We start from the raw sequence: 21,097 nt of genomic DNA on the forward strand, positions 1-21,097 counted from the left end.
AAAAGAAAAGTTTAATCCCAAATACACGAACACGACCCAAACATCTTACATCCTTTACAGCCATGTACAACAAACCACCCGTATTAGTATCAGAACCCAACAACCATCACATGCTGTTGTATAAAAAGCGAAAAAAATAAATTTTAAAATAAAAATTGACGTCCCATTTCGTCAGTTCACAAAAAATAGAGGGCTTTTATCGTCCTTTTACACCTTCTTCAATTCCCGATAACCAATTGATGAATTTACTTTTTGCCTACAAAATGTTTTACAAAAATCTAAGTCTAATCCCTGTAAACACAAAACCCGCGAGTTTTCACAAACCTTGCTAACGCGCGCTTGATATTAGACAAGGGCACACCGCCGTAAAATCTTACGTGTCGAAACGGCTTTCGTGCTAAGTTTTACGTGTGCTCTCGCTACAAAAGGTGTGCACCCACGCACACTGCGTTTTTTAGCATCCCTCTCTATTACTTAGTCGTATATTTCTATTTTCAATTTCCCACCGAATTCCTCTCTCCTCTCGCACTCTCATATTTTATTTTTTCCGCTTAAATTACGTACTCTGAGCAAACCTCTCTTCTTCCCTTTGCTCCTCTCTCTCCACCGCCCTAGTTTTCCATTTTGAAAAACCGTTTCCGCCTCTATTTTCCTTTCTACGGCCATTAAACCGCCACAAGAAGTTCCACAAACAACCTTTTCTTGATCTACTACTACTATTATTATTATTATCATCATCATCATCATCATCTTAAGCAAGCTTGGTAGCTCCTTTTGAAGCTTACTTTCGAAGTAGACGAAGAGAAATGGATTGTTGATCAGGTCTTAATCAATATTAACGAAAATGCGTTATGTTTTTTGGTTCTGCTAGTTGAATATCATATTATCTGCTTGATTTTCAGGGATTGGCCGGTCAAACTAGTGGTTATATTCATTGTTTTGAATTTGAAGATGACCTGAATTTCTCTCTCTTTCTGTTTGGCCTGAGAGAGACAAATTAAGAGTCAAAAGCGAGCATACGTGCGCTCGTGCGGGTGTGCTCTTTCGTTTTATTTGGTGGTTGTTTCGGTTGCTGCTGTGACGTCCGAGAGAAATGCCTCACAGAACGACTTACTTCTTCCCTAGGCAATTTCCGGATCGGTCTGGATTCAATGCAACTTCTAATCTACTCTCCGATTACGAGAAGAAGAAGGTAATCAAAGACACTTTTAACACCGAAAATGACCAACGAAATGACTTTACGACTACAGTTGGAAAGATCATATCACCAACCCCTACGACGACTCGAACCCCAACGACAACGACTACTGCTGCTGCACTAACTCCAGTATCCGATCTCTTCACGAGCAGCGATGACGAGAAGTACCATGGAAAGAAGAATAAGCAATTTGGCGAGGATGATAAGTTTCAAAAAAAGAAAAAGCAACTTGCCGCTTTTTACGATTGGTTGGCCGAGAAAAAGGCGAATGGAGCTGCTGCTCATGTGAAGTTGCAAAGATTATCGTCTGATGACGAGGATCGTTATCTCTTGCTTGCGCCGGAAATTGTAGAGCCGGAGCGGGGGCAGGAGCAGGAGCCTGAGCCTGAGCCTGTGCCGGAACCGGAGATTATCAAAGAAAGGGATGTCGACCGGAACTTTGATTGCCAGGTGTCGTTGCCTAGATTATCGAGCGGAAGTAGTTATGCGGGAAGCTTGTTTTCTGGAACTACATTGGATGGGAACTTTTTGAGCGATGTTAAGGACACTGCAACGACTACTACGAGGCGGGAGGTGGTGCAGGAACAGGCACTGGTGGTGGAGGAGGATGGGAAGAGCGATGACAAGGTGGCGCAAAGGACTAAAGAAGTTTACTATTTGCAGTTGGCTTTGGCTAAAAGGCTTAGTTTTCAATCTGGTCTTGCTAGTGAGCTTGTGCTTTTGCAGGAGGGCGGACCTGAGTTCTCCTTTGACGTAGAAACAGTATCTTATCGTCTATGGGTACGCAGTCACTGCCTCTCCCTTTTTCATTTTCATTGTCGTATCAATTGGTCAATCAAACAACGTTACTGTTCTTCATATTTGAATAGCTTTCGTTTTGAAGAGTAGAGTTATCATGGTTAATACCAAAGGGAATTACAAATTTGGTCTGGCTATGGCCTTTCCCTCTAAAGATTTATAAGTTTCACCATTCTACAATTATTTGTGAGCGTTAAGTCGATAGTGAACGTTAAGCGATAATGCTCGTGTGCTTTTCAGGTCAGTGGATGCTTGTCATACAGTGACAGGATATCAGATGGATTCTATAACATTCTCGGGATGAATCCATATTTGTGGGTGATGTGCAATGATGAAGATGAAGGAAGGCGGTTGCCGTCTTTAATGTCCCTTAAAGAAATTGAACCTAGTCAGACATCAATGGAAGTGGTTCTCGTTGATGGCCGTGGCGACTCACGCCTTAAGGAGCTAGAGGATAAAGCTCATGAACTGTACTGTGCCTCTGAAAATACATTGGTGTTTGTGGAGAAACTGGGAAAACTCGTTGCTATTTGCATGGGGTAAGTTCCATCATTTCTCCTTCGCTTATCAATTGATGCTTGTACATCTCTTTAATTTTATGTACTTAAAATTTCAGAGGGACTTTCCCTGTGGAGCAAGGTGATCTTCATAAACGCTGGAAAGTAGTTAGCGGGAGATTGAGGGATTTCCACAAGTGTATTGTGCTCCCCATTGGCAGCCTATCCACAGGACTCTGTAGGCATCGCGCAATTCTGTTTAAGGTGACGGTTCAGTTTTCTTGGTTCTGTTTTTTGAAATTATGTTTGTTAAACATATTTCTGTATTTTTCCCGAGTACGATGTACATGGTCGAAGTTGACCATCAAATTAGAATAAATGCCGTGGTGAAGTGCATTTTTTAAGAGAACTTTAGCGCTTAGTAGTTATCTAATCGACGTATGTAACTGTGGAGAGTAATTTTACTTACGGATAGGGGAATATGGTGGATGGTATATTGTATTATCATATCAGGGGATTTCAACTGAATGTTGGAGATGAACTCTTTGGTTTGGTGACAACTAGGTTGATAGTTCAAGGGTTTTGATTAGTGTCGATTGTATAGGAGATCCCTTTCCCCTGCACCTTTCTTGTGGGAAAACGATGCTCTTGCAGTTTCTGTGTGGGTTGATGCCCCTGGATTTAAGGTAGCAGTCTTAAAGTGCCTACTGTTAGTTGATTTGTTTATTGGGGTATCTAGTGTTTAAATTTAATTGTTTGAGCTGTTTTAGTTACAATTTGTGAACGCATGCTTGTTTATAAAATCTAAAGGATAGTAAATTACTGCCACTTTTTATTTCCTCCCTCCCTCTCAAATCATTACTTTTTCTAACTTTTCAGAAGCTTAAGTATAGTTTCCAGATTTACTATTTTATAGGGACTTGGGATTATGGCTTTTAGTGTAGATTACTTTGCCAGGACTCCTGTCATAATAAGACGGGTACCATAAAGCATACATGAATGCCTGAACTGGGGTATTGATACAATTTTATTCCTGATAATGCAACTGATTTAGAAACATAAAGTGCCACCTGCAATTAGAGTAAGGTAGTTATGACTTCTTTCCCCTTGTTCATTGAGTAGGTGTTTATAGCTTGTTCTGATGAATGGCAAAATGTCAATTTATATAGGACAACGGCATTATTGATATATGTTCGTTGATCAATGTATATTTTGTTCCTCATGATGGGAATAGAATATAAGCTTTTAACATTTGGGAAGTTATTATTACTTCTAGAAGTATTGTGCCCCCTCATATGCATAGATTGGATTGGAAGCACTATGAACAAATTTGCTTATGCTGCTACTTCGTTAAAATCCTACTTAAATTGAAAGTGGATTCACCAATAGCATTTTGAGCTAATATGAGTAACTTCTATTTGTAATGCATTATAAACTACATGGCACATGCATTGTGGTTTTGATACGTGCTCTGGGAAGTATGTTTTCATACCAACCAAAAAAAAAAAAAAATTGTGGAATTTTGATAACTAATGGTAAATATTTTTTTGGAATTTGCAGAAGTTGGCAGACTACATAGGTTTGCCGTGTCGGATAGCTCGAGGGTGCAAGTATTGTGTAGCGGACCATAGATCTTCTTGCCTTGTCAAAATTGAGGATGACAGACAGTTGTCCAGGTTTGATAACTTTATTGAGCCACCTAAAACGAAGTTTGAATTTTTTTTTTTTTTTTTTTTTTTTAAAAAGAACTGCAGTTGGTCCTCTATACTTTAGTTTTTGGTGAAGAATATTTGAGGTGTTAGGCCTAGCTGCAGGATAATCCAGTGCTTGGATATCTAGATATTTTGCTGGTGTTTGGTTGCTGGGATAACTTTCTTATAATTTCTCTTGTTTCCCTCTTGATATGTTCAATGGCATCTGCAAAATATTTTTGTTTTTAATACATTTTATGGCTAATGATAATTTCTGTGCATTCCTCTTACCTCTTGATACTCACTAATATGCTTTATGGCACCCTCATTGAACTTTTGAGTTAAATGGAACTTATTGGTTAAATGAATTTGAAACTTATACCACAATTCAATACAACAAAATCACAAGTGTTAAAACTTGTCTACCTTTATGGTTGCGTCTCTTCCTTCTTATCTTTTCCTTGTTTATATGTGTATGTCTTTATTTCTTAACAGGGAATATGTAGTTGATCTTGTTGGGCAGCCAGGAAATATCCATGGTCCAGATTCCACCATCAATGGAGGATTCGTATCTTCTATCCCTTCGCCATTTCAGATTTCTCATCTAAAAGAGTTCCAAAATTCCTACGTGGATAATGCTACTTGTCAGCTTCTAAGTTCAAAACCTTCAGCTATTCCTAGAATTCCTCAACGATCAGGTATGCTAGGTTTGACATGTAAAAAAAATAGTTTTTATATTGTTTAATGCATGAAAGAGCTGAAAGAATTGAGCATGGCTAAATGAATCGTGGTGAACGCTAGATACAAGTATTTAATGCCATCAATATTATAATTACAGGACTAACTTACTGATCCTTATGCTAAATATGATGTTTGTATTACCTTTGTTTGCAATTAGCATGTCCATGGATTGACATTATATCTATGTAGCATTAGGTTCTCACTCTTGTTAAACTTACCACATGTTACTTACATATCATTATATACATGAATCACACTTATCTGTAGCTGATCATGTTAATGGAGATCAAAACTTGAACTCTTGCAGGCAGGGAAGAAGGCAGCCAACAAACTGGGAATCTCAAGTTCTCCACATACATTCCAGTTGATCAAGCCTCTCTTGGAAATGGTTCGTCGCTGACATCTTTAGACACAACTGGGAATGCTGAAGCTCTTGATGGAGCTGCAGTGCCATCAATTCATGAATGTTCTACCTTTGAACTTGAAGCAGACCGAGTTGTTATACAACCAACTTACAAAAAAGAGATTGTGGTGTCTGGAAGTCCAATTGTCAACAATGCTCTCAAGCAAAATAGCATGAACTTATCATGTCAGTCGGATGTGAAAGAGGTGGAGAGCAAGCTTGCCAATCAAGGCAGATTACACACTGCGACCATCCCACAATATTTGAATCTTGAACCTTCACTTGCGATGGACTGGCTTGAGATCTCATGGGATGAATTGCATATCAAGGAGCGAGTTGGAGCTGGTACATGCTTTCCTGCACCTATATTAGCTATTTTATTTTTTAATGGATTAGAAATTACTCCTCTTTGAAGGCAATTATGTCAACATGTACATCTCTTTATATTTTCAGGCTCATTTGGGACAGTACATCGTGCTGAATGGCATGGATCGGTTAGTACGCAAACCTGAAATATATGTATATTGATTTAATTTCTTCAGAGAATGGCTTCAAGTTTTATTTTTGTAACTGATGTTCTGCAATTCAGTCGTCTTCCTCTCCCTCTCCCTCTCTCTCTGACGCACACACGCATATATCAGTTTTTTTTCTGGGGATGCTGCAAACTTATTTCTTTTTCTATTAGTATTATTATCATTGACTGTGTTTTGCCTATGGTTAATGATGATCTTGTTGTGACAATGCAGGATGTTGCTGTCAAGGTTTTATCTGTTCAAGATTTCCATGATGATCAGTTGAGGGAGTTTTTAAGAGAGGTAAGTACTTGTTTACTCCTTCATTTTGCAGAAAGATTACAAATGTTAGATGTCTTCTTCCAACCAGTTTTTTCTTGGACTAGTAAATTGAAGTTCTAAGCATTTTTCTTTAGGTTGCAATAATGAAACGTGTCCGCCATCCAAATGTGGTTCTTTTCATGGGTGCCGTCACAAAGCGTCCTCATCTATCAATAGTGACAGAATATCTACCCAGGTATATCATCCTATTACTTGCTTGATAACTACTTTAATGTTCATCAGCACAGGCAGTTTGGAAGTCTAACCTGCATTGTGGAACAGGGGTAGTCTATACCGCCTCATACACAGGCCAACTGCTGGGGAAATGCTGGATCAAAGGAGGCGGTTACGTATGGCGTTGGATGTGGTATGTGATAGTGATTACGGTTGTTTTATTTTTTATTTGCTTGTAACATCTGTTTAGCAATGAATGCTGATGCTTACTGAATGCAGGCGAAGGGCATCAATTACCTTCATTGTCTGAACCCTCCGGTTGTTCATTGGGACCTTAAATCTCCAAATTTGTTGGTGGATAAAAATTGGACAGTGAAGGTAAAAGATCAAAACTCTTCCATGTGTTTTTCGTGCGGGCAGCTTATTTTTGCGTTAATAATTCACATTTCTACTCTCAGGTGTGTGATTTTGGGCTGTCTAGGTTTAAAGCAAACACATTCATATCATCAAAATCAGTAGCAGGAACAGTAAGTCTCTCTCTCTCTCAATCTATTTCTCTTGGCTGAAAATTATAGATTAATGTACTGATTAATTACAAGACGGCTATAAATTAGTTTTTGCAGTTCTCAATTGTGGAGCAAAAAGGCTCCATATCAGCCAACTCTTTTGGTACCAGAAAATAACAAAACTATTTTAAAAGAACTTTTCATCAATTGTCAGTTTGTTGTGTTGTCGATTGTTATAACAATCTCATCAATCGTCAATGTACTCTTCTTGCTAACCTGTTTTTTGCTGTTGTCCTGCGTCATATGTTTTCCAGTCAATAAATGTGAGCTCTTTTAATCAAATCCGTAGAAAGTCAGATATTCACTATATCTTGCAGAAGTGCATCAATCAGCGTGTAACTCTCTTGCTTTTATTTTCAGCCTGAGTGGATGGCTCCAGAGTTTCTCCGTGGAGAGCCCTCAAATGAGAAATCTGATGTCTATAGTTTTGGAGTCATCTTATGGGAGCTTGTTACCATGCAACAGCCTTGGAATGGACTTAGTCCTGCACAGGTATAACCAGTGAGAATTTGACATGTCTATGTAACCTTTTTCCTGTTTGCTCTTTTTTTTTTTCCCCTTATTTTGACTTCCCTTCTTAACATTTTGTTTGGATAGAGGGAAAATAAGGGAGTAAGGAAAATAAGGATTGGTATTTTACCTTGTTTAGAAAAGATGATATAAAATAAAGACAGAAGAAAAATAGTTATTATTTTCCTTCCGTTCCTTTTCTCTCCAATTTGGAGAGTACATAAGGAAAGAATGGATCTTATTCAAAACGAAGGAAGAAAATGGAATTGAATTTCAAACTTTTCCTTCCTTATTTTTTGTTCCTATTTTGTTTCCTTCCCCTGCTATTATCCAAACATAAGTGTTAAAGTATCATTAAAAACATTCCTTTTTAAAATTGTTACTGGTCCTGTAAATTCATGCATAGAACGCAGTGTACATTTCTATTGTTGTTAATACGGTGTTATTTTATTATATTGAATTTATATGAATACGATGTGATGTTTCAGGTGGTTGGAGCTGTAGCTTTCCAGAACAGAAGGCTTACCATACCACCAAATACCTCCCCAGCGCTGACTTCTCTTATGGAATCTTGCTGGGCTGAGTAAGTACTCTTGAATCTCATAGTCCAATGTCTATTGCTACTTCCACAAATATATCTGCTGTGTTAAAGAGGGGTTTTATTTTAATATTTCTTTGGCACGTTAGATAATAGGACACTATAAACAGTGCATCTCTCCTCATGTGCCTGCTTCATTCCTCCATGGGATGGGTACCTGCAGTTTTGATACTTACACTAGTTACATGTGGAACTTGTTACTGATCAAATATTGATAACATTGTGCTCTGAGTCAAACTTTTGTTCAAATGCACCCTTGGCAGTTTTAGAAAAACCAATTTCCGGGATCAAATATATAACAAATTATAATGTGACTTCCGCCATTGAGAAAAATATGTGTATCTGAAGGAAATTAATCAACCCTTTTCAATAACATTGATCCGCCATTGAAATGAGCTCACCTGGAACACTTGGTTTGAAGGTTTAATATAGATCAAATATAAGTATAACATTGTTCGTACAATTAGAAAAGAGAGCTTGCTTTAGTTTTCTGCAAGCTTTTTCATATTTTGGCTCTATAACTGTTGCACTGCTATCTTTGTGTTGGATGGCCAAAGTATCGGCTGTTGCACCTTGGTTTCTGAAGCATTAGAAAGACACTTACCTTTATTGATCGAAAAATAATCTGCTCTGTTCTATTTTCCAGTGCATTCCTAATGCTTATTTTTCATGACAGTGATCCAGCTCAGCGCCCGACTTTTGGTAAGATAGTAGAGACATTGAAGAAGCTGCAGAAGTCTCCAATTCAGTTGATACAAATGGGTGGACAATAATAGTGCTTCCACCAAGCCACGTAATAATATGGATGGAATGCTTCGAGTAATAGAGAGCTGTTTTCGGAGACATAGTTGAGACTAGCAATTAGTAACTGAAACATCTTAGTACTTTTGTACTACTAACAGAACCGGTTCCATTCCCAGCAACTGTAGATTTGTTGCTTATCTAACCTATTTGGAAGGCAGTGGAAGTCGCCGATGTGGAAACCTGCTGTTTAATGCGCAGAGGTTCCTTCTGTATTTGTATATATGAGAAGTCTTTCTCATATGAGCTATTTCTTCTTGCATATCCGGAAAATATAGTTGTATTCTGGATCTACTTCCAAATGTAATATTTTGTTTGTAACAAACGCTGCAGTTCTGAACTGTGATGAGGAAGTATCCTCGTAAATGTTCTTATAATTGCATCATGATGTAATAATAACCAAACTCCCCTGTATATATTTGAACTTGAACGCAAATGGAAGTGGGTGAACGAAACTTTATGCTAATTTATCGCATTAGCAAAGAGGAAGTATAATGTATGTTCTATTCGAGTCGAAGTTTCCAATGACACCATTTCTGCTAATCAATTTATTAAGGGACAGGACCTGTTATTTCAAACAATAAAATATTCATTATAGGTATGAAAGGAATGTAACTCGATCAGTGTAACCATATTTATTATTATCTTTAATCAGGAAAATAATTTCACTTCGGCATGTGATTTTATTTCGATATTTTCTATTTCTAAATCCCCGAATAGTATCTTTTTATGCTATTATTCAGGCTTTTGGTAATTTAGTACTGGATAATTGGACTCCATTTAACGGACGTCAAATACGGCGGCTATACCAAGACCCGGTCCCCACCAAAAGCGTAAATCGTCAATGGAGGTGTCCTTTCTATATAATACATCCAACCTCGATCGGATTCTTCCAGTGCCCGATCAAATCACACTTTCCTTCTGTTACAGATCAAGGAGTTGTTGCAAGAGAGAATGGAGAAAATGGTTGCCGATATCCTTTTACAAGCACTCTTGATCCTGATAGGAATATTCGGCTACCTCTATGTTCACGAAATCCCTCAAAAAGCTCTAGCCAAATTCCGCGAGTATCGCAGTCGTCCCGGCGTTGAAGCTAAGCGCCACTTTGTCCTCGGCGCTCGGACCCTGTCGCTAGCTAGATCTCCTGATAACTCTCACTCTACTACTATCTCCTTAGCCAAAAAGGCTGAAGATGAAGCAGACAAAGCCATCTCGCTCGATCCCAAAGACGCCGCTGTTCATATACTGAAAGCTTTATCTCTGGATCTACAGGGATTTAAGTCCTCCGCGCTTGACTCGCTCGATGTGGCTCTATCGCCGCTCGCCGTGAAGTCGTTGACCGAGAGTGAGAAAGGAGATGCGCTGTTCAAGAGAGCTGAGTTGGTGGTCGGGACGAATCGGAGCGAGCGGGTTGATGCAGCGATTCAGGATTTGACTCAGGCTGTGAAATTGAATAAGGAGAACGCGAATGCGTTCCGTTTATTAGGTGAGTGCTATGAGGCGAAGAAGATGGAAGAGGAAGCTAAAAGTGCCTATGAGGAAGCTTTGAAGTTGCAGCCTGAAATGGCTTCAGCTAAAGCTGCCCTTGAACGGTTGACGAGTTCCGAGTAAAAGCCGCCGCCGCCGTGTTCTAATGTGTTCAGTATATGATTTGTAAACTGTTTTGACTTTAATAGTCAACTATTGAGACTGTTGTAGTTTATTCGGTGAAAATTTCGGATCCTCTTACTCCCTTGTGTATAAATGCTGAAGAAGCAAAGGGTTCGTTGAATTAACTTTTGGCCATTTGATTTTGAAAACAAGTTCATGTTTGAAACTATTGCTTATCGAATAGATCGATTGTGAGGGTAAAAATTTCATTGGAAACAATCAGATGAAATAGGAACTCAAAATTGATATCAAATTTGGGCCAAAGAGTGCGCCTTGTCTAAATTGGAACTGGTTGCCTTCACAGATAACTCTGAACAAGTCCATGACATCATTTATACACATGTTCTTCTTGAAAGTTTGAAGTCCCATTATTTTCTCCTCTTAACTGGTACTAGTTTGGTCAGGATTTCTAGGGTTCACCCAGTTTTCCTGGAATGAAATCCGGATAACGGAATCTTTTGTGCCTCTCAACTTTTCCTTTGTGAGTTATGTTTATATTGTGACATGATTGCTTCTGTCAGTATATTGTCACTATTCTTTCTTTCCTTTGCTATTCTTACTAAAATTCAAAGTCAAAACAAGCTTGTGTTTGTTGAGGCTGGCCTGATTCATCTGCTATACAGTTGCCAAATCCTAGAACCTAGGTTTTGCTTCACTTTTGTTCTGCTAATTACCATAATTTGTTGCAGAGGTTGGCCATCCTTCAGAAGCGCCATTGCAACTCAAATCTGCGGGCAGAGGCTCTCTGCTGCATACTTCATTGAGACTCAGCAAGCAAAATTTGGTGCGATGCAATTAGCCTGTTGGTCCGTCGGTTAAGTATCCATTTAATAGTACTGGTCATTCCCTTCTCCATCTGATATTAAGGAAATAAAGTGTCTAATCTTGCAAACAATCCAAAATGCAAGCAAAATGTTTGAATTGTCATTGGTGTGATGAGATTTCTATCTACTCTGATGTGTTGAATTCATATGATTATCGTGCAAGTGAAACTTCACCTGTCCAGCTTCTGTTTACTGCTCCTTTGCAATAGAGTTATCTTTAATGACTCTAATTCCCTTTGAAGAAGCCAGTGGGTATATTAGTTGCTCAGGCGATCAAGCTTGCATGCAAAATTGCATATATGTTCCCTTTCATGAAATCAGCCGTTCATCCTGGTTGCAACCTATCCTGCTTTGAAAAAAGCTTGCTCACATCCTTGAGGTTGGTCAACTGTAAACTAAACAAGGCAAATGGTCATATAATTCCTAGCTTCGTTTCGAGTCAGCATCAGTTAAAGGCAGTTTCATTGACCTATAACTCTTCAGGGTAAAATCTCGTCTTGGTTACTGTATAATGACTCTAATTCCACTATCCTTTTATTGAGAGGAAATTCATTGAATGATGAATTTCCAGCTGCTTCTCCGTCTGATTGACAAAACCAAAATTCAAGCCTCGTGCTGCTTGATATCTCAGACAACAAAATTGTTGGCCAAATTCCTAACAACGTTGGTTACTTGTTTCCAGTACTGTCTCACCTAAATGCGTCTCGAAATGCTCTCCGCGGCATCGTTCCTTCCTCCCTTGGTAATATGTCGGTCTTGCAAGTACTAGATGCATCTTACAATTTCTTGAAATTGTAAATTCTTGCAAAAGCTTAGGAAGAATAATCCCTTGCTGTTTCAGTTAATCCTGTCTGACAACAATTTCCATGGTGAGGTTATGCCAGTTTTTTCAAATATGACAAAACTTACTTGCGTCTTGGAAACAATGGCTATCAATCAAAAGATTTTTTCAGTAAAATTCATATGTGAACTTTGTTTTTATGGGGCCAACTCCAGGACTTTGATCCTAGGATGACCGGGGTGAGGGATCTACTGTGCGCGCTTTAACCGTTAGACTAAACTATTTTGGATAAATTGATATGTGGGTTTACTCAAAATGCAATGGAATCTTGCTATTTACTATTCACATTAAAATAATAAGAGTAACAATTACAAAACTTATTTGAAAAAATTAAGTTAAAACAAATGCAAAAGGAAAGAAGAAGAAGAAGAAGAAAAATGAATCATAAAAATTGCAAAGTGGAAGTCCGTCTACGATTTCCTAGTGGCCCCAAATATTAAATACAATTAAACAAATATAACATGTGTGTAATTTTGTATAATGTGAATTAGTGGTCGGATTTGGATTTTACAAACTTTCTGAATGGTAAGGAAGTTGTAAACTTTTCCCTTTTAAAATAGATTTTGCTCCGATTATACATACTCATTGAAACTAATATTAAAAATAACCTCCCACTCCATATAAAATACTGCATGCGTCAACACCAATTTCAACCTGAAAATTATTCATTTAATTTAAAAGATTTTTTTTTTTTGAAGAATATAGAAAAACCAATATATATAATACAGTTACCTCTTCATGTTGATGGTTGTTCACCATTTTGCATAGGAACCTATTACATGAACAGCAATACATATTACTAATTAATTTCTAATAAGCCACAATTTTCACATAGTATGCTATTTATAACTGAATAAAAATAAAGTAACAATTACAAAATTTATTAAAACAAATGCTAAACAAAAGAAAAGGAAAAAAATCAACCTTAAAAATTGCGTCTGTAGTTGCCGATTGCCCCAAGTATAAAGTACCAGAGCTTGCCCTCTACAACATATCAAATTCAATTTGAGCTTTGATACATACGTAGTCATTGGAGTTAAAAGCAAACTTTCTTATTTTAAAAAGGAGAATTTTTTTATGAAGTTCCAAAGTTTTCAAAAGGGAAGTTTTAAAATTTTCATTTTTATTAAATAGGAAGGAAAATTTTAATACTACTCCAGTACCTACGTAAAATATAAAGTTTAATTTATTGAATATACTTTGAGCTGATGCAGCTATTAGTGTTAGCTTTAATCTGTTATTACAACGGTTTAAATTAAAAGTTTTTCCGTAAAAATAGCTATTTAATTAACATTTTAATTTAAAATGCCAAAAAGACTAAAAAAAGAAAAAAACATTAATTGTTTAATTAAATTGTAAAAAAAATTTATAAAAGCTAAACATATAGTGTTAATATTTCATACAAAGCTTCATGCTATTATAAAAGTTATGTTACAGAACTCTATAATGAATATAGATAGAGTTTTAACTTGGTCAACACTAAAAGCTAGTTCGAAAGCCTTTGAACTAAGGCCAAAGGCTTGGTCTAAGAGTGCTAGATACCAACAGTGACAATAAACAAGATAGCTAGAACTGCAGTCTATTCAACATTTTTAATAAAATCAGAAAGGGGAGCCAAAAAAAAAAAAAAAAAATCAATTCAACTGTATACCATCCAGCCACTTAAGTGTAGGCAGAACCTTCACCAGAAATATGGTAAAATTTGCATCAGCAATTGCATTCCCCACCATGTCTAATTGTGTCAAGTTCAAGCCTTTCAATACAAAAAATGCTTCCCAATAATTTGTCATGCTGAGCCCATCAATCACAATTTTATCCTGCTTCCATTCGCTTCCAACCGAATGAGACAAAGGAGAGGAACACAGATACCTTCTCGTGTCGATAGAGTGTGCACCTATCTCGTTGTATGAGATATCCAGCACTTTTAATGAATTCAACTGTCTCAAAGGTTCCAAAGCAGTGAAACTGGAGAGTTTATTTTTACTCAAACACAAGTAAGAAAGTAGCTGCATAGCCTCCAATCCTGCCATATACAAACAAATTATGAGTTTTTTTTTTTTTCATTGAACGATACAAAGAACTGTAAAGAAGGATTTAGGTTCATAAAGATACAGGCAGTTCAGAAAGGAGGAAGGAATGTGTTAAAGACTTCGGTAACTTGTGAAAGCAATTTACCTTCAATTGATTGAAGATCATTCTGACTAAGGTCTAGCATTTGGACCCACAATAATTTCTCAACAGACCCTATTCGTGATAATGATAATTTATTGAGTCGTAAACACATAGGATATGCGTGGCTTGGTGAAGTCAAGTCCTTGTAGCGAAAGCAGTGACTCAGTATAGATTCCCTGCTAGAGATCACCTGCACAATCATAGTGAAACTGCTCAAGTTATGTAAAATTTAGTACTGCGATCCAAACAAGTTCCCATTAATTAAAATCCGCATGCCTTAATCATAACCAGATTTCTTTGATTTAAAACTAAACAACATGAGGTGAGAAGCTCATAAAATGCGAAACCAAATTCTTGTTGCCAGTATTAAGAATGCAATTTAAAATGCGTTGTCCTAGACATTTCTAAGCAAGACAGTGATATTAAAAGTTTATGTATTCTTAATCTTATGTATTTAAAGACAAACAATCCTTGAAAGAAAAAGAAAATACCCGTTGCAACAAAACCAAACTGTGTTTGTCCTTGTAGTATCGAGAATGTGATGGATCCAACTTCATCAATTCACTATATAGTTTCAGAACTTCTTCACAATGGACCAATTTGTTAGAAGACATTAACGAATCATGAGCAGTCAACAGTCTTGCAAGTGTGAGCTTTCCAATTTTACTGCAAAACAGAAACAGAGTCAAGAACAAGGGCTTCCCAAATTTATTGTTGCTCATCAGATGAAGCAGGCTTACCAATCTGACAACTCTCGGAAGTTCTCTATCTCTTCTGCTATGATTTTCGATTGCCATGTTGTAGCTTCTGGCTGATGTTCATTTTTTATGCTTAGGTGATTGAGTGAAGCAACTAGAATTGATTCCAACAAATGAGGCTCAAAAAGATGAAAGTTTTCATCCATCCATGATATTCTCTCTACAGCTACCCCTTCTGCAAGTTCTGTCTTAACAGGTAGTGCATGTACTGTAAATGCAAAATGAGAAGAATGGCTATAGTGAAAACCACGAGAAGAAACAATTCCTTCACAGTGTCCAAGGGTAACCTCTACAGGATAAGCTTCTAAAGAGTGGATATCCACATTGGGAAAACCTAATTTTGTAACCCAAACTTGGGCAGCTGAAGTGTTATTTGCTGAAAGAGGTTTCCAAATGAGCTCTTCAATTGAGTTAGATTTAGATGCAACTGTCACTGTAGATGAGGTCACACCTTCAACAGCCTGATTAAAGTACAGAATGAGTGGAAATGTTCTGGAATCAAATTGGAACATATTGAATGGAGATGAAGCGTGACTGTCCATACACCTATCCCCTGATAGAATGAGCTGAGAACCATGAGCAGGCCATGAAGAAACAAGCAAAGGCTGCTGAGCTTCAACAGTTTGCTCGAGAAGCCAAAGATGATAAAACCAACCACTTTGATCATCTTCATCAGTAAAAAGAGCTTCACGTACCAATTCATACTCCCTGGTTAAAACCTCGTCTTTTTTGGTAAACCCTTGCACATTTTTTTTCACCAAATTAGATAGGAGAAAACTGCAAAATTTTCACATCAACATAACGTTATTAAGAGATGTGCCCCACAAATCAGGAGACATCATATCATTAACACATGTTCCTAGCAATGGACATCACATTTTAACATTGTAGATTTCTCACTAATGACTACACATTACTCTTAATGATAATTTTGAGAGGGGAAATGCCACTAAGTGACCTATAATCTTTGCTCTTAGGGAGTTACAGGAATCATTAAAATTTTCTAGCTAGCCCCATCCATCGTAAAGAAAATGAATAGGGCGTGCTACATCAGAGAAGAACAATATTAAATCTACAAACCAAATATCCTTCAAAATCAAGAAGCATCATCAACCATAGTCACAATCCTTCAAAATTAACCAAGTTATAACCAGAATCACTAGTCAGCATCTATTTCATATACTCAGACTACACTAGCATAAGAAATCTTAAGGTATTTTGATTGCATAACATGTCGGTGATCAACTCTAATTTCAATAACTTAAGCAATTACCAAAAAAAAAAAAAAAAAAAAAAAAAAAAAAAAAAAGCTTTTAACGAAATAACTAACACACCTTCGATTGTGCCATGCAGAATAGTTACTGATATTCTTATCAATTAGATTCTGGGTACACTCTAATTCATCTTCCTCCGATCTGTTCATCAACGCCGCAACAAATCTGGACAAAAGTAATAATTCAATAAAATAACTCTAAGATTCACAATCTAAACATCTATTTAAATCAAGAATTAATTCCAAAAGCAGCTAGGTCTTCACCTCCGGTAACTCCAAGCATGAAAATTCCTAGGATCCGCATTTTGGAGCTTCTCCAAAAGCCTCAATTCCTTCTCTATAGAAGAATGGCCTTTACTTAGCACCCACTTACGATGATGCCAAGCCCCATATGACTTGAAATTTTGCCTTAGTGCACTCTCTACCTAAAATGTTCACCAAATTCACTGAATCAACGAGAAAAAGAGAAAAGAAAGTTTTTTGCTTCTAGTTCCTAAACTAAAACATAGAAACACTCAATTTAGTCATATTATTAGCTGCTAATCAAATTAGGATTTCGAAATTTTCAAACGCACTACTCGAAGTTCCTCATCGAGAATTGACTTGACTAAATTAGGATCAGACACAGACTGGGCCAGATTGTGTTCAAGGGCAAGTTTTCTATAGTTCCAAGCAGTGTAAAATTCTGGATTGATCTCGAGAAGCTTCGCGCTTAGCTCCACAGCTTCCTTATTATAACTGCCAACATTTAAAAAAAATGATAAATAAATAAATTAAAAGATGCTTGGATCGCGAGAAAAGGAAAAAATGACGAGAAAATTACAATACATTTTCTGATGGTGATTGGAGAGAAACTGAGATTGTAAGGCACGTAGCTTCTCTGCTTTGGCAGTCGAAGCAGTTTCATCTTCGGGTTTCAGGGCTTTGCGAGGACGGCCGTGCATTTTCTTCTTGTTCAACAAGCCAACCCAAAACACCAAAGAATAAGATTTCTCTTTTCAGATTTTCTCCCTAATGAAATTAAATTGTTTTCTTAATCAGAATTTGAACTTGCCTTTTGGCCTCCGTTGAATAAAACCAACACTCGGAAGAAATGAATAATGGAAGTAGAAAGTATAATTTATTTATAAATGAATTTGTCTGAGATAATCTAAAAAATAAAATTCAATTGAATTTCACTGTGTAACGTTTTTTTGGATAATTGGTAAAAGGCTATCGCGAGGCCAATCCACCAATCAGGCCATAGTATTAGGCTAATCCGGCCCATAAAATCCATTGCTCAATCCCGATCGGCCCAGCTCACCGTCCCCTGTTTTCCTATTTTGCGTGTTCTAACTGTACTCATCGCGCCATTGCTCCTCACCACCATTTTCCGCCTTGCGCTTCCTCTTGCTCAGGTTCAACTTGTTTTTTTCTTAATTTCTGTTCAGTTAGCATTCTCTGTGTGAGTGAGTGAATGTTTTTTTTTTTTTTTTGGCCAAGTTGGAAGAGACCCTTCAATTATAAGCAGTTTATTTGCTATTCTGCTAGTTATTGTCTTTTATTCTTTTTTTTTTTTTTAGGGTTTTTTTTTTCCCCAGTTCTTTGAATTACACGTTGTTCTTAGTATTAGCTCGAGATTACTTTTTAATATTGGTTCCTTAGCTTGCATGTTTATTTTCTAATCTGGATTGTGCCCATTTCGGTAACATTAGCTTTCTGTTTCCAAATTTCGTTGTTTGGCGTTGGTGTATTTTTGAATTGGAGGCTAATATGGGTTAAAAAGGGTTTCTCGTAATTTGTATGTTTTTTGTTTTATTTGCTCGTTTTGTTCTTACTATTATTATCAGTAGGGAGAGGAGATTGGAAAGAGTGTATTAGGTGCAATGGAGTTCTGAGATATGAGAATTTAGCCTATAGGAAGAAAGATGGAGAACCAAAGGAGAGTTGATGTTGGTTTAGCTGTTTATGGAAAATCTTAAGCATCTCCCTCTTCCATTGGCTATGGGAATATTAATTCTTTAGCTTTAAATAGTTAAATTCTTGCAATTAAGCTCATAATTCTCTATGGGTATCTTTCTTTTATTTACACCTATTTTTCTTTGTTTAATTGTGTTTTTCAAAAGTTAATTATTAACTTCTTTCTTTTCTTTGATAAAGTTGAGAACTTTCGTTTTTCTCTTTGATGAAGTGTATTTAAAGCAATATCAAGGCAAGATGGATTAAACTTCTTTTGGAATGATTTTGATCGATAGAGCTTAAGAGCTATTGATTTTACAACTTGAGTGAGTAAATCTAAATGGAGGAGGATTCAGAAAGAAGAAGAGAAAGATTGAAAGCAATGCGTACGGTAGCTGCTCAGGCTGAAGCTTCTAGTCATGTTCAAACTTCATCGGGTTATATTGGTTTCCTTGCTAATCCGCTGCTTGAGAGTCCAGAGCTTACACAGGAACCATCTCATGCAACTCCAAGATTCGATTTTTATACCGACCCTATGGCTGCATTTTATTCTAACAAGAAGAGAAGTGGAGTTGGTAACCAAGCACCACAAGGATATCTTACACCTCCAAGTGATAGTGCTTCTTCCATGTCGCAGTTTTCATCACCTCATCCAGGTATGGTGCTACTTGAACAGCCATTTAATTGTCATTTTTGCATACTAACTAAATCATGAGTTTTTGTTTCTGCTTCTTCAATTTGTTTTATTTGGTGTCATTGTTTGTTGGCCGAGAACTTGGTATGTGCTAATTGAAAAGTTTTTCAAGGATGTGAAGGTTGAAATTTGTGGGACAAATTTGTTCTAACATCTAAAATTATTTAAAATTTATTGAAGTTTGAATTTTGTTGTCAATAAATACAAATGAGGTTCCATAGTCTGATTTCCATTTCGTTAAGATGCGTTTTATTCCACTTACCATGCTATCAGGATGTTAGAAACACATTGCACCATGGAGGTCTCTTACTTCCAGCAACAAACAACTTTTATAATCACAACAAGGTTGCCTTTTTCTTCACTATTAGGCTTACCAACCATGAGGTCTTGGTACCAAGTCTTCATTTGCCTGAGTTTTAGTTCTTGTGCATAGGGAACTTGTATCTAATTTGGCATGGTCCTGTAAGTGCATCATGGATTTCACGTTACCAAAAGAACAAAAATATATGTGTAGTATGTGTAGTCATATGATATTAATTTTAGCCCTTCCCTTATCATGTCTTATTCCATTCCATTTTATTTAGCAGGACCAAGAAATCCTGATATGACGCCCTTTCCTTCTAATCAAATGCAACACAATTATTCACCCTACCAGATAATGGATCAAACACAAGTTGCTTATAACAGTATCCCCCCCTGTACAAGTCCAAGAGCTGGTCCTTTCCCCATGCATCAAGGAATGCCTTATGCACAGGGTGGGTCTAGTGGTGTAGCTTACTATCACAACAATGCTCCCCATAGAGGTATGACCAGTCAATACCATGTCCGCAGTAGAAACCCAAACTTTCAACCAGAAGGAAACCATAGTTTTAATTATGGACAAGGCAGGCCCCTTTCTCCCCGGATTGGCAACAATCCGTACTTTGGCTCTGGACGTGGAGGTAGTTCTACTCATTCAGGAAGAGGTCAGGGCCAGTGGCATGGAAGCAGTAGAAGCCAAGTTTCTGGAAGGAATGGTGGCAGAGGGCGAGGTTTTTATTCTCATGGTATTGGATCAGATGCAGCATTGAGGGCAGAGTCCTTTTATGACAAGTCTATGGTTGAAGACCCATGGCAACGTTTGGAACCTGTTCTATGGAAGGGATTGGATGGCTCTTCAGATTCCTGGCTTCCAAAGTCAGCTAGCATGAAAAAGCCAAGAGTTTCAGAGTCTTCTAACAAGTCCAGTTCTCAAAACCTTGCAGAATACCTTGCTGCAGCATTCAATGAATCAGTCAATGATGCCCCAAGTACATAATTGCTGCTCTGATGCAACGGAGAACTTTTCTACCCCTCTGCGACTGAAATTGATTCCAACACACAAGATTGTTGCATTGCCATAAGGAGAAGGAAGGAGGAAGAAGCTATCTTGGTAAGCTAAAACAGGCACTGACCAGAGTATATGCCATAAGGCAACCAAATGTTACATACACCACTTTAAGAAAAGGAAATCTGCGATTGCATGCGATGGTTTTCAGATTTAAATGCAGCTCGGTACATGGATTCTAATATACTAAACTCATCTAGCATAGCTGGTCGATTTAATTCATAAATTATGCTTGATATTTCCTAGATACCTTTCATCATTGATAAATTTTATTGTTGCAATCTCAGTATGATCGACAGAGGGAAGATCGTATAATTCACGGTGCAATTAGATTCATATTTTCTGGTAGAAGGATTCTGCTGTTAGAGAATTTTATGGAGCACAAAATGAACCCTTTCATCGACCTCCATTTTCGTTTTATCGGCAGGATCGAATTCTATATGTTTTGTACACCTTCACAAATGCCACTAATTACAGAATTGACACGCAGCATGTTGAGGAATGATAAGAATTGACGCGCAGCATGCTTAGGAATGATAAGAATATCATTTTCCAAGTAGTTCATATCTTCATCTTCTCTTCCTTTACTGTGAGAGACTCAACAGTGATTCACGTAGGAAAAAGAAAATCCTACTTTAAAAAGCATTTGAGACAAAGGAAACAAACTGTTTGATCGACTAGTTGACTCAAAAGTATAGTTTTTCAACACATTTCTTTAAAAAAGGATTCCGTAAATATTTCTCAGAATTTAAAATACTATTATGCTGCATA

At 37.3% G+C, this 21,097-nt stretch overlaps 4 protein-coding genes across 8 annotated transcripts; 3 read left to right on the top strand and 1 right to left on the bottom strand.

Moving 5' to 3' along the window:
• The first annotated feature begins 465 nt into the window (after nt 1-465).
• LOC105630721 (Protein kinase superfamily protein) lies at nt 466-9,276 on the top strand. Of its 2 annotated transcripts, XM_012212645.4 has the most exons (16): nt 466-822; nt 903-1,978; nt 2,237-2,535; nt 2,613-2,757; nt 4,054-4,169; nt 4,680-4,882; nt 5,233-5,673; nt 5,782-5,822; nt 6,075-6,143; nt 6,257-6,357; nt 6,444-6,528; nt 6,615-6,713; nt 6,794-6,862; nt 7,262-7,393; nt 7,900-7,994; nt 8,686-9,276. In XM_012212645.4, exons 2-16 carry the CDS (start codon nt 1,094-1,096, stop codon nt 8,780-8,782), a joined length of 2,877 nt encoding a protein of 958 aa, XP_012068035.1. In that variant the 5' UTR covers nt 466-822; nt 903-1,093; the 3' UTR covers nt 8,783-9,276. The 2 variants fall into 2 exon arrangements, with proteins under 2 accessions (XP_012068035.1, XP_012068034.1); XM_012212644.4 differs by having other exon boundaries at nt 466-1,978.
• Nucleotides 9,277-9,667: 391 nt separating this feature from the next.
• Nucleotides 9,668-10,612, top strand: LOC105630720 (hypothetical protein). The gene has a single exon (XM_012212643.3). The coding sequence runs from the start codon at nt 9,765-9,767 to the stop codon at nt 10,419-10,421; it is 657 nt and encodes a 218-aa protein (XP_012068033.1). The 5' UTR covers nt 9,668-9,764; the 3' UTR covers nt 10,422-10,612.
• Nucleotides 10,613-13,509: 2,897 nt separating this feature from the next.
• RGTA1 (RAB geranylgeranyl transferase alpha subunit 1) lies at nt 13,510-17,451 on the bottom strand. 2 transcript variants are annotated; one of them, XM_012212642.4, is made up of 8 exons: nt 17,157-17,451; nt 16,907-17,066; nt 16,593-16,753; nt 16,390-16,494; nt 15,038-15,832; nt 14,789-14,963; nt 14,301-14,487; nt 13,510-14,148 (listed from the first exon to the last, which is right to left on the bottom strand). In XM_012212642.4, exons 1-8 carry the CDS (start codon nt 17,270-17,272, stop codon nt 13,760-13,762), a joined length of 2,088 nt encoding a protein of 695 aa, XP_012068032.3. In that variant the 5' UTR covers nt 17,273-17,451; the 3' UTR covers nt 13,510-13,759. The 2 variants fall into 2 exon arrangements, with proteins under 2 accessions (XP_012068032.3, XP_012068031.3); XM_012212641.4 differs by having other exon boundaries at nt 16,904-17,066; nt 17,157-17,449.
• Nucleotides 17,452-17,595: 144 nt separating this feature from the next.
• SIC (hydroxyproline-rich glycoprotein family protein) lies at nt 17,596-20,653 on the top strand. Of its 3 annotated transcripts, none has more exons than XM_012212639.4 (3): nt 17,596-17,725; nt 18,499-18,922; nt 19,545-20,653. In XM_012212639.4, the coding sequence occupies exons 2-3, from the start codon at nt 18,607-18,609 to the stop codon at nt 20,255-20,257; spliced, it is 1,029 nt and encodes a 342-aa protein (XP_012068029.1). In that variant the 5' UTR covers nt 17,596-17,725; nt 18,499-18,606; the 3' UTR covers nt 20,258-20,653. The 3 variants fall into 3 exon arrangements, with proteins under 3 accessions (XP_012068029.1, XP_012068030.1, XP_020533639.1); XM_012212640.4 differs by having other exon boundaries at nt 19,548-20,653; XM_020677980.3 differs by having other exon boundaries at nt 17,656-17,725; nt 18,468-18,922.
• Nucleotides 20,654-21,097: the final 444 nt, after the last annotated feature.

This window comes from Jatropha curcas, chromosome 9, assembly GCF_041381405.1.
Source record: "Jatropha curcas cultivar XTBG-Jc1 chromosome 9, XTBG_Jcur_1.0, whole genome shotgun sequence".
In the NCBI taxonomy this organism is placed as follows: Eukaryota; Viridiplantae; Streptophyta; class Magnoliopsida; order Malpighiales; family Euphorbiaceae; genus Jatropha; species Jatropha curcas.